The sequence below is a fragment of the Balaenoptera musculus genome, chromosome 7, assembly GCF_009873245.2.
Source record: "Balaenoptera musculus isolate JJ_BM4_2016_0621 chromosome 7, mBalMus1.pri.v3, whole genome shotgun sequence".
In the NCBI taxonomy this organism is placed as follows: Eukaryota; Metazoa; Chordata; class Mammalia; order Artiodactyla; family Balaenopteridae; genus Balaenoptera; species Balaenoptera musculus.
In genome coordinates this window covers 41,718,312-41,731,154 of record NC_045791.1, presented here as the reverse complement: position 1 = coordinate 41,731,154, position 12,843 = coordinate 41,718,312, and the positions used below count along the sequence as shown (strand labels likewise).

The window sequence follows — 12,843 nt, the reverse complement described above, 5'->3', positions numbered from 1 at the left end:
ATATTTCTTATATTTTCCAGAGAGAGATTTATTTTAAATCATGTACGTGTCCCTTTTGCCTCTTTTGTATCGTATACAGAAATATCTATTATATGTAGACTTTTATGAATTACTTTAGCAGTTGCTTTTGAATTACAGGTTAGCTTTAAAATTCAAACATTTGAGATTTGTTTTCATGAATGACTAAGGGTAAAATTCCTATTTTAAATAATCTTCCCCAAAGACAAGAAGTGATTCTTAAATAATTTAACATTCTCTCCTTCCTTTTTACCTCTATACTTAGACTACTCAAGACTTTATTCATTCTATACAAATAAATTTGCTTTCTTCTATGGTTTTTTTCACTTCTTTCTAAAATGTCCATGGAATAATGAATCTGCAGTTTTCACAATATGCTCAGATTTAGGTCTTTCCCTATATAGATTAGAATTTACTATAAGTTTTAAGGCATTGTTCAGGTCATCTGGTAGCATTTTTACCAGGTAAAAATAATTTTTCTTCTAAAAATTATTATTAAAACCAGTTTTAAAGTCACCTTAGACAAATATATTTGGTGAAATGTAGGCTATAATGATCAAAAAAGATTCAATTCCTATATCAGAATGAAATTTGTATAGTTACTTTTCTCATCTACACCAAAACAATCATCACAGTGTAGGCAGTTTTGTTATAACCTATACACAGAAACCCAAAACTTATACCAAAATCTACCTTTATATTAGTATACTTACTTTCTGCAATCTAAAGCTTTATTTCAGGTTTTGCAAACTTCTTTTCCATTGTTATTAATAAATTAATATACATTCATCATTATTTAACTCCATCTCATAATTTTTATTTCTTTTTTTAATGTTTAATAATACATTATTTGCTATAAAACTACTTTGAAAAGAAGGCAGAGTTTCTTATTCAAAGATTAATGAGCACTTGGTAACCTTTAATTAGAAATGTAACAAAACCTATAATAATCCTCATAAGAAGTCCTAAAAAAAAATGTTAAAGTGCTCAATATCTTTAGAAATATCCTCTTTACCAGAAACCATGCTTACTAGGAAAGAAGGAGCTGCCATGATTTGCCTCCAGATACTTCTCAGCCCACAATATGTTTTCTGTTGTTAATGTTAAGCAATCGGCAACATCCACTGTTTTTTTTTTACTGTGGTAGCAAAGGAGTTAAAACCAAATATTACTACATTTGCTCTAACGTATTGTGAGCTATTACTGTGGATTTTCAAAAATGTTATGAACTTGATACCTGCCACCCTTTCTTAATAAGTATCAGAAACTAATTTTATTTTTAAATCATAAATGTGAGATGTAAGACAGGCTTCATAGTATTTTTAGCTATTGTAGAAAACAATGAGAATTTACTTAATGTTCATGAGTCTGATTTTTAAATTTTATTGTTATAGGGATTGAAATATAACCTTCGAAATGTTATTTCTCAATGAGTATTTTTATAATAGAAGTTTTAAAGAAATAACTCAAATTTGGAGAAATAACACCATATTAAGGTATTTAGTGATGTGGTTATCAGAAAAGGTCATAAAATAAATACTTACTGTTGGGATATTAAACTCTACTGCTTTTGCTCTTAGTACACATGCCAGTTTTAGTATTACATGTATATTACATATATTTGATAGATATTTGTTAAGGTGAATAGCATGTATCTGCTGTTTTGATGAGATTCTTAAGCTATCATTGGTGTACGTATTGAGTTATGAAAGACTATTTTAGACATTCCCAGATTAAGATTTAATGTTTTATTGAAATTAAACAAATTAAGTTTGAACAATTAAGCTATTTTGTTTTTAAGAGTATATAAATACATAACTTAAAATTAGTACAAATGATTTATAATTTAAATGTTTTAACTATTTTTAATTGAAATATAGTTGATGTACAATATTATATTAGTAATGTTTTCATTTTTTTGAATATTGATTACAGGACATTGTCTACTGTGACTGAAATAAAAACTAAATGTCAAAATATAACGTTAGTACTTACCATTTTTTAAAGCCATCTTTAAAAAAAAAGTTTTTACCTGTCTAATCTTCCTTCTTTCCCTTTGTGAAACTTGTTATACAGAATATGTGTGCATGGGGAAAACAAATCTCTTTATAGATTTTAAAGTTCTTAATGGTATTAGAAGTTTTTCAACAGAGAAGAAACAATTTTATTTTTAGTCCTAGAAAATAAATTATAACTTCTAAATTCTTTTATTTAATTTATTGTATCAATTTCTTTTTCCCTTAGAAATCATTTTGTAGGATCCATTTTCTACATTTGTGACACATGTTTGATTTGGGTTGATTTCCAAAGTTTCCTGATTTGGACATAGTCAAAATACAGTGACATCTTATTATTATTATTTATAATTCTGTTACTAATGCAAGTTCCTAATTTTGATCTTAAAAATTACTCTAACTCTTACTTATTTCTTTCTCAGGATATCATGAGGATGCTAAGATAAGCAAACGATGAAATATATTAAAAAATTAAAACACCATGTATTAAAGCTATTCATTGCTTTATGTGCTCTAATGTCATGTTAATTATTTCGTATGTTAATGTGTACATGCTTCTGAAGTGTGTGCAGGCATTCAACCTCTAGCTTTGTTTTTTGCAGTGTACCTGAAATGTGCATTTACCCCAACTGAACTGCTCACCCCATCATGTGGTCCATATCTGTGTAACGAGAGATACATAGATGTGTATGGCTACTGTATATTTGTTAGCAAGCGGAATGTTCATTACTAATATAAATTAGGAATTAATGGTGTGTTTAATATCCCAAAAAATATTATTCGTAGCAGAGTGTTAATTTTAAATGATTTTCCATGTATTATAGTACTGCCAGATCTGTCGAAAGGGAGATAATGAAGAACTGCTCCTCCTTTGCGATGGCTGTGACAAAGGCTGTCATACATACTGCCATAGACCCAAGATTACAACTATACCAGATGGGGACTGGTTTTGTCCAGCTTGCATTGCTAAGGTAAGACTGATCTAAAACTAAATTTTTTTATTGAAGTATAGTTGATTTACAATATTGTGTTAGTTTTGGGTATACAGCAGAGTGATTCAGTTATATATTTTTTTTCAGATTCTTTTCCATTATAGGTTATTACAAGATTTTGAATAAAGTTCCCTGTGCTCTACAGTAAATCCTTGTTGCTTATCTATTTTATGTGTAGTAGTTTGTATCTGTGAATCCCATACTCCTAATTTATCCTCCCCACCCCCCCCACCCCCACCTTTCCCCTTTGGTAACCATAAGCTTGTTTTCTAGGTCTGTGAGTCTGTTTCTGTTTTGTATATAGATTCATTTGTATTATTTTTTAGATTCCACGTATAAGTGATATGACATTTGTCTTTCTCTGTCTAACTTACTTCGCTTAGTATGATAATCTCTAGGTCCATCCATGTTGTTGCAAATGACAATATTTCATTCTTTTTTATGGCTGAGTAATAGTCCATTGTCTATGTGTACCACATCTTCTTAAACCAATTGTCTGTTGATGGGTACTTGGGTTGTTTCCACGTCTTGGCTATTGTAAATAGGGCTGTTATGAACATTAGGGTGCATGTATCTTTTCAAATTAAGAGTTTTCATCTTTTCTAGGTATATGCCCAGGAGTGGGATTCCTGGATCATATGGCAGCTCTATTTTTAATTTTTTAAGGAACCTTCATACTGTTTTCCATACTGGCTGCACCAATTTACATTCCCACCAACAGTGTGCTAGGGTTCCCTTTTCTCCACACCCTCTCCAGCACTTATTATTTGTAGACTTTTTGATGATAGCCAGTCTGACTGGTGTGAGATGATACCTCATTGTGGTTTTGATGTACATTTCTCTAATACTTAGTAACGCTTAACGCTGAGCATCTTTTCACGTGCCTGTTGGCCAGCTGTATATCTTATTTAGAGAAATATCTATTTAGGTCTTCTGCCCATTTTTCAGTTGGGTTGTTTGTGTTTTTGATATTGAGTTGTATGAGCTGTTTGTGTATTTTGGTTATTAACCCCTTGTCAGTTGCATCATTTGCACATATTTTCTCCCAGTCTGGTAGGTTGTCTTTTTGTTTTGTTGGTTTCCTTTGCTGTGGAAAAGCTTTTAAGTTTGATTAGGTCCCATTTATTTTTGCTTTTATTTCTTTTGCCTTGGAAAAGTGATCTAAGAAAATATTGCTATGATTTATGTCCAAGAATGTTTTGCCTGTGTTCTCTTCTAGGACTTTTATGTCTTATGTTTAGGTCTTTAAACTATTTTGAGCTTATTTTTATATATGGTGTGAGGGTGTGAGGGAGTGTTCTAATTTTATTGATTTAGCAGTCCAGCTTTTCCAACACCACTTGCTGAAGAGACTGTTTTTTCTCCATTGTATATTCTTACCGCTTTTGTTGTAGATTAATTGACTGTAGGTGTGCGGGTTTATTTCTGGGTTCTCTATTCTGTTTCATTGATCTATATGTCTGTTTCTGCCCCAATACCACACTGTTTTGATTACTGTAGCTTTGTAGTGGTGTCTGAAGTCTGGAAGGGTTATGCCTCCAGCTTTGTTCTTTTTCCTAAGGATTACTTTGGCAATTCTGGGTCTTTTGTGGCTCCATATAAATTTTAGTATTTTTTAAGTAGTATTGTTACTTAAAACTTTTTAATTGCCAGATCAAAATGAAGAGTTTTATGGGGATTTTTTTTTGAGATATAATTTGTATACTGTAGAATTCGTTTTAAAGTGTGCAATTCAGTGGTTTTTAATATATTCACAAAGTTGTACAACCATCACCACTATCAAATACCAGAACATCTTCATGATCCCCAAAAAGTATGCTTGTACACATTATCATTCACTCCCCATTCCCCTTCTCTTCTCAGCCTTTGGCAACCATTAATCTATTTTCTGTCTCTGTGGGTTTGCTTATTCTTGTCATTACATATACATCCAATCATACAATATGTGGCCTTTTTCTTTCACTTAACACAATATTTTCAAGGTTCATCTGTGTTCTAGCACTTCATCTTTAAAGTCAAATGATATTTCATTATATGGACAGACTACATTTTGTTTATCTGTTCAGCTGATGGACATTTGGGTTGTTTCTACATTTTGGCTTTTATGAATAATGCTGCTGTGAACAGTCATACCCAAGTTTTTGTATGAATATATGTTTTCAATTTTTCTGTTGTATACCTAAGAGTAGAGTTGCTAGGTCATATGGTAATAAGCATATGTATTTTAAGTCACTTGCCAGTCACATATAAATTGGAAACCTGTGAATTCTAATACTAACTGATTAAAGAGTAGCACTATGATAAAGTAGAAAGAAATGGGTTTTAGAGTTATAAAGTAAGGAGTAAGAAGTGTGAAAGGGTTAGAATGTATTGAGGGCCAGACTCTTCGTTAGGTTTTCCCTATCTCAGACACTCTCTTCCATATTTAATCTCTTGACGTAGTTACTACCAGTAACTACCACCACTTCATAAACTCAGTTTCAAGCATCCATCTCTCCACTGCCTCCTTTCTTTCCTGTTCACTCCCTCTAGCGCTCCAACTTCAATAATTCTTTGATCTCATCAGGGCCTTCAATTCATTTATCTTAAGAGCTTTTCACTGTCCCTCTCCCCATTCATGTCCTCTCTTTCCTCCTATAATCACTGAATCCACCCTTAGCTCCTGTGCCTCTCTCTCACTTGGTAAGACCGTCATTCTGGTTAATCCAACTCTCTGACTTCTCCAGCACCTATATATTCAGATACAAAGGTATCTTGAATGTGGCTGGAGAAAACACCCAGCCCTTTAAATTTAAGGCTAAGAGGGCCTTTAATGGTGCCTGATAATTTACTGTCTCCTCCATCCTCATTCTCAGCTGATGACCTTACTCCCATTTCACTATGATAATGGAAGCCATCAGAAGAAAATATCACGAGCATCCACCACCACACCTACCATCCTTCCTATATCTGGGCTCTCATACTCTACCTTCTCTCCTGTTGCCATGAACTGCTTGTGTGCCCCTAACTAAGCCAGTAACCCCACTTGTGCTTCAGATCCCATCCCCTCTCACCTCCTTAGGAGAATGGCTCCAGCAGTTCTGTCTTCTCCTGCATCATCAATTTTTCCTTTTACAGTGGGTTCTTTCTCATCAGCCTACTAACATGCTACTATTTCTCCCATCTTACAAAAACTAAACAAAAACCCTCTTTTGGCCTCACTTCTTCCTTGGTCCACTTCCCCCATTTCTCCCCTTCCCTTTACTGGAAAGTTTTCTGTTCTGGTTCTTTGTGATTTCTCTCCTCTGATTCACTCTTAAACTCACTCCAGTAATATTTTCATCTCCACAGCTTCTCCAAAATTTCTCTTACTATGCCCACAAATGACTTCCACATTGCTCGGTCTAGTGATCAGTGCTTAGATCTCATCTAACCCATCACTTACATTTGATAGAATGGAACTTCCCCTCCTCCTTGAAATCCTGTTTTCACTTGTCTTCTAAGATACCACACTCACCTGATTTTCTTCTTGCTTTTGCTCCTTTTCAGTCTCCTTTGCTGGTTTTTCTCACCTCCCAGATCTATAAATATGGAGTGCTTTCTTAGCTTCAAAGTTATATCTGTAAAATGGAATCGTATCTTTGCGGGGATTTGTAAGGATCAAATATGGTCATGTGTTTGAAGGTTTTCATGACTTTAAAATTCTGTGATATATTTATTTTTTGTGATATATTTATATTAATACCTTTTTATATTTTAGGCTATATTTTACAAAATAGCAGAGGTCTCACATGGCACCATATTCACTAATAATTGCTTTTTTATTTCTCATTACTTGATCATTTTTGTTATATATAGTTAAATGTAGTTTAATAATAATCTTCGCTGGTGGTACATAACTTATCTTTTAACTTCATAAATGTCAAGTTATAGAGAGTGTCTCTAATACTTTATGAATTACTAACAAATCAGTGTTTTGTTTTTGTTTTTTTTAAAGGGGAAGAGGAGGAAATGAGGAGTCTTTTTTTTTTTATTGATTGATTGATTGATTGATTGCTATGTTGGGTCTTCGTTTCTGTGCTAGGGCTTTCTCTAGTTGCGGCAAGCGGGGGCCACTCTTCATCACGGTGCGCGGGCCTCTCACTATCGTGGCCTCTTGTTGCGGAGCACAGGTTGCAGACGCGCAGGCTCAGTAGTTGTGGCTCACGGACCCAGTTGCTCCGCGGCATGTGGGATCTTCCCAGACCAGGGCTCGAACCCGTGCCCCCTGCATTGGCAGGCAGATTCTCAACCACTGCGCCACCAGGGAAGCCCACAAATCAGTGTTTTAATTCTTGGGGGTATCATCTGGTAGGCTATAGGAGGTTTTGTTTCCTGTAAATTTGAATTCTGGCTATCTATCATTTCAGGAGTGGAGTAGAAGATGTGAGGTGTATGATCTCATCTAAACCCTTCGATGTAAATGCAGCTTTCTAAGCCTCTGCTCTCTTGTTTTTTAAATGTGGTGGATTAGGTGTTATGTTTCTTACAGCAATAAAAAATCTTATAAACATTGGATTTTGGTAAAGATTTTTAAAGTTAAGCTTTTAAAAATATCTTTCCAGTAATTCAGTTATTTACAAATATTTATATTATACATCTTGCTCTCAAATAGCTATTTCTGCATACGTCATTGTGACTGTTTTTATTCTGTGTATATGTGTGTTTTCATGCCAATATATATACATACACTATGTATATATATTAAAGATAAATATATATATACTTTCTCTCAGGATCACAGAATCAAAAAACTTGGCATGTGTGTATATATACATATTTATACACACTCATACACACACACACACACAAGAAATTTTAAATTCCAGTGCCTACAAAAGCCAAATAACACAAAAGAGTTGGGACTGTAGCAAACAGGAAAGTCAAGCCATGGCCCCATTTATATGTGACAGACATTGCTCAACTCCAGCCGTCATGTAGACATGTGGGCCCAGTGTTCCAGGATCTACCAGTATTTCAAGATTATGGATTTTTATGCATGCCCTCCCAAATGTTAAATGTTGGCAACAAATTCAGGATTTTTACAAGCATTATGAGCCAAACAACAACACATTCTGTGGGCTGTTTACAGCCTCTGAGCCACCAGTTCGCAACTTCTGATATATAGATATACAAACATCACAGAAATGAGCCCTTGTATGTGTAATCTGATAGGTTCGGTTTAAGACATCCTGAAGTTCCTCTTTGGATTTGGGCTCTAATAAGATAGAAAGGGTGGGGAAGGGAGGCTTCTCTGTCCAAGAACAAAGTCATCGGTAACAGAGCAACTGTGTAAAAGCTTGCTTTTAAAAGTGTATGTGCATGATCTAATGAGGTAAGCTGATAAACATCATTTATCACAGAAAGAGAGAGGCTTCATTGTCTTTTTAAAACATCACAAAAGTTTTTATTTCTGTGGATTTAAATTTCATGTTTTCTTACTATGAGTATTAATTCGTTAGAATATGATCCCAAGTATTGGGATCCTGTAACATCTTATGGAAAAACCCGCATGAACTTTTTGGCCAACCCAATAGTATTTTAGTTCAAATAGGAACTAGAAATTTTGACCCGTTATTCATGAAATTTTGTTCTTTTTAAGTAACACAATTACTCAATCTAACTTAATTTAATCTTCATTAAATAGACCTTTTCCTCATGAATTAAGCATTCTCTTTCTCTTTTTTATGATTTCAGAGTGCTAAAATATCAGTGTAATATAAAAACTCAAAATAATCAGATTTTAGTGAATAAAAATTAATAAACTAAATGGAGAAGAGACTTAGTAAAACATTTTAATTATTCCAGTTAGTTTCAAGGGGTAGTGATTCTTTCATATGGTATGGGGAAGATGTTAGATTTATGGTTTGTCTTATTATTTTAGTCAATTAAAATATCTCTTTAACTATACTTTTAACCTGCCAATAGAGAAATAAATAATTTTAATTGCTTGATTAAAAGCAATTTTAAAAAATAATGCTAGAAGAGGTCCTGAAATCCTCAAAGAAATTGGTATGAAATACTCCAGAGAAACGTTTTTCAGCCAAATTCATTTCAAGGATACATCCAACTTTAAATTACAGCTGATTGATATCTGACCCTAAGTCTTAAGTCTAAGATTTCTTAATAGTCTGGGTAAGAGAGGAAATAATTTGCTAAAAGAGGATAAACACTGTTCTGGAAAATTCAAACAAAAACCATACATTACGGGGTCTTTGCACTGATATTCTTCTATGATCTACTATATTTACTGTAATATTGTAAAATCTGAAAATACAGATTTATTTCGCTACTTCTAGGTTGAGGGGCGTGGTGGGCAGCTATTGTTACATCAGTGTGCTGCCTGTACATTGTAGTTAGATTGCGTAAGGCCATGTTGAGTTTTTTTGAAGTTTTTTTTTTTTTTTTTTTTTCCCCGTGTAATTTTAGAGCTAGGATGACCGTACCAATTGTGTGGCTTATCTTTCTTATTTTACAGGTGAGAAAACAGGGACTCACAGATATTTCTGTACAAAGTTCCATAGCTAGTTACTGACAGAGCCATAGCTGGAAATCATGTTCTTTGATTCCAAATATAATCTCTTTTATACTATTTCTTTATTGTTTTCCTCAAAAACAGACATTTTTTCCCTCTTCCTTCACCTCTGCTTTGTTCACACCTGGTAACCACAAGTTTGTGGAACTCTATTCTTATAGAAAATGCTTTTTTTCTTTATCTAGAAAGAAATATCAATTTCCAGTAGATCTGATCATTTACAAAGGACTTTTTCTCTATTTGACACTTCATGAGCTATTTTCCTTGTTTTGGCCTAGCTTTTTAATTATCTCTTCAACTTTCTTATTAATAAGATCTATATTTTTGTTTATATTCAACCTTTGTTCTTAATTATACTGTGCTCCGAAAGATAGTACCTTTGTATCTTTAAACTCATTCAGTTAGTGACCTAGACCAGGGGTCCCCAACCCCCAGGCCTCAGACCCGTTACCGGTAGGTGGCCTGTTAGGAACCAGGCCGCACAGCAGGAGGTGAGTGGCAGGGGAGCGAGCAAAGCTTCATCTGCCGCTCCCCAATCCTCCCCATTGCTCGCATTACCGCCTCAACCATCCCCTTGTCCATGGAAAAATTTTCTTACGTGAAACCGGTCCCTGGTGCCAAAAAGGTTGGGGTCCACTGACCTAGATTAAAGAAATACTGCTGATAAGTTCTATAGTTCCGAAGATGGATTACCACGACATCAACATCTTCAGATTGTAAGAATTCCCAAAATAAATTTTCCATGCTTTATTAGATTTTTGCCTCATTTTATGGGAGAACAAATTCATAGATCTCTCTTAAAAATAATAAAATGATCAACCTTCGAGATCAGAGATAATATTCTTTTTGTTGGCCCTGTCAGGCTTTCCTAATTTAAAATAATAAAAGGCCTGTAGACAGTTATTTTTCTTATACCTCATTTCCTATTTTTTTTTAAATTAAAGGCAAGTGGTCAAACTCTAAAAATCAAAAAACTTCATGTCAAAGGAAAAAAGACTGAGTCAAAAAAAGGCAAGAAAGTAACTTTAACAGGGGATACTGAAGATGAAGACTCTGCATCTACAAGTAGTTCATTAAAAAGAGGAATCAAAGACCTGAAAAAAAGAAAAATGGAGGAAAACACTTCTATTAATTTGTCCAAACAAGAAAGTTTTACTTCTGTTAAGAAACCTAAAAGAGATGACTCCAAGGACCTAGCTCTTTGCAGGTATTATTTCAGTTTTCATGTACTGTATATTTACAACTTCCTATTTTATTTGCTTAGAAATCTTCTACCATACTAAAGGCAACTTTTTGACAATTTGTGTAAGTAGGAAATGAAAGTCTATAGTATAAGTAAATATATTCTTTTATCTTTTTAAATAAATTAATTTGCATTTTTTACTTGAAAGATTATGAAAGGTAAATTTTTAATAAAAATAGATATTTCTAAAGCATAGATGCTGATTTCAGACATTGTTTTCTTTAGTATGATCCTTACTGAAATGGAAACTCATGAGGATGCATGGCCTTTTCTACTTCCTGTAAACTTGAAACTTGTTCCTGGTTATAAGAAAGTTATTAAGAAGCCTATGGATTTTTCCACAATTAGAGAGAAATTAAGTAGTGGACAGTAAGTAAATCATTTCAGTTCAATATTTATTGAATGCTTGGTATATGCTGGGTACTTTTCTAGTGAGCCAAAAATACATTAACAGCAAAGACATAGGCTCTGCCTTTGGAGAGGGGAGTGTGTGTGTGTGTGCGTTTGGTCAGGGGAGTATAGTATGTAAGACAAATCAATTAAAATTATTTAAATAATTAAAAAGCAGTGTGATAAAGCATTTTGACATTGGAAGGGCACCAAACTCAGCCTAGAAGGTAAGGAAGAGTATCAAGAAAGCCTCCCAAAGTAAATTACATGTAAGCTAGAGCTTGTATTTTACATCAGTGGAATATTGACACTGTCTCATGTGGATTTAATAAAAATTGACTCTGTAATATTTTCAGATTATTACAATGTAGAGATAGAAGATCACTGGAAATTTTAACTATTAAAAGCTTTATTGTGAGTTGTTGGGAGAATACTAAAAATGTGTTTATTAAATGTGGAAGAAAATTATTATTTGCTCCTCTCTACCATATTCTCTTTGTGATCCTATCCAAAGAGCAAAATGACTTCTGGCCACAGTTAATGATCTTTGTTAGATTGCCTCAGACTTCTTGCCAGAGAGTAGCAGCTGTTAGATGTTGGCATTTAGTTGGTTCTGGACATTGGACACTGGTTCTAGATGTTTTGGAGCCACAAGAATAAGGCTGTTCTCTTACAAAACAAGCCCACACAAAAGCATTCCATGTGTTAATGGCCAGGAGCTGTGCATCTCCCTTCTCCATTCTCCCTGCACCCTTTATTCCTGCATACCAGTTTACCTTAGTGTAGCCCATGTGCATCACTTCAAGCAAAGTCATAAATAAAGAGAAAGAAGGAACTTTACATTAAAAAAAAACTATAAAATATATTTAATTACATTATTATTGTTATTATTATTATGTTTTTCCTAGATATTCTTTTGGTGAAAATCACTGTAATCTGTAATTTAAACTCAGTTTAGAAGAGTTGAGTAGAACTTAACTCATGAAGATCAGTGTCTGTCTTACATGTATCAGATGTTTTACAAGACTGACCAAATGACTAGTTTCTCTGGAGGCTGAACTGTCAATCTTTTAAAGAATTACGTCTGTTCCATTTTACTATTTTTCAATTTTGAAAGGGACCTGCCTAAATTCCGAAAACATTAAAACTATTGGTTCTTATATGATCCAAATAGCAAAAACTTCTGTCTATATATGAACTGGTTCTTTTGCTTTTTCTATCAAAATATTCAGAACTTGGTGGCAGGGGTAGCAATGGACTTTACAATCAGCATGACGAAGACAGAGACTTAGGCAGGAAAACCTTCCCAGTGTTCAGTTCCTGGCTTTAACTTCCATAATTCTCCAGTTCCTGGATAGAGGATGAACCTAAACCTCAAAATAAATAGGCTTACACATTAACACAGAATTACCAGAAGATCTGCAAAATCTAAGCTCCCTTTTGAGAATGAGCGCTGGTAAATGGAGGAGGTCACAGCAGAAGCAAGCAGAGAGAGGCAGTTCTTTATAATCCCGTTTGTGATACCAGGTGTGGGAGACAGAATTCAGAGAATTCAGACTCCTCTAACTTCGACTTATCTCATTAAACCCAAATTAATGAGCTGGGACCCAAACTCACAAACAGTATTTCAAA

General features: G+C 34.0%; 1 protein-coding gene across 1 annotated transcript in view; it reads left to right on the top strand.

The window, feature by feature from the left end:
• BAZ2B (bromodomain adjacent to zinc finger domain 2B) overlaps positions 1-12,843 on the top strand; it is a 291,809-nt gene that overhangs the window by 275,882 nt on the left and 3,084 nt on the right. The window contains 3 exon segments of the mRNA XM_036858503.1: positions 2,858-3,004; positions 10,523-10,785; positions 11,047-11,190. Of these exon segments, the coding sequence (XP_036714398.1) occupies positions 2,858-3,004; positions 10,523-10,785; positions 11,047-11,190 (554 nt within the window).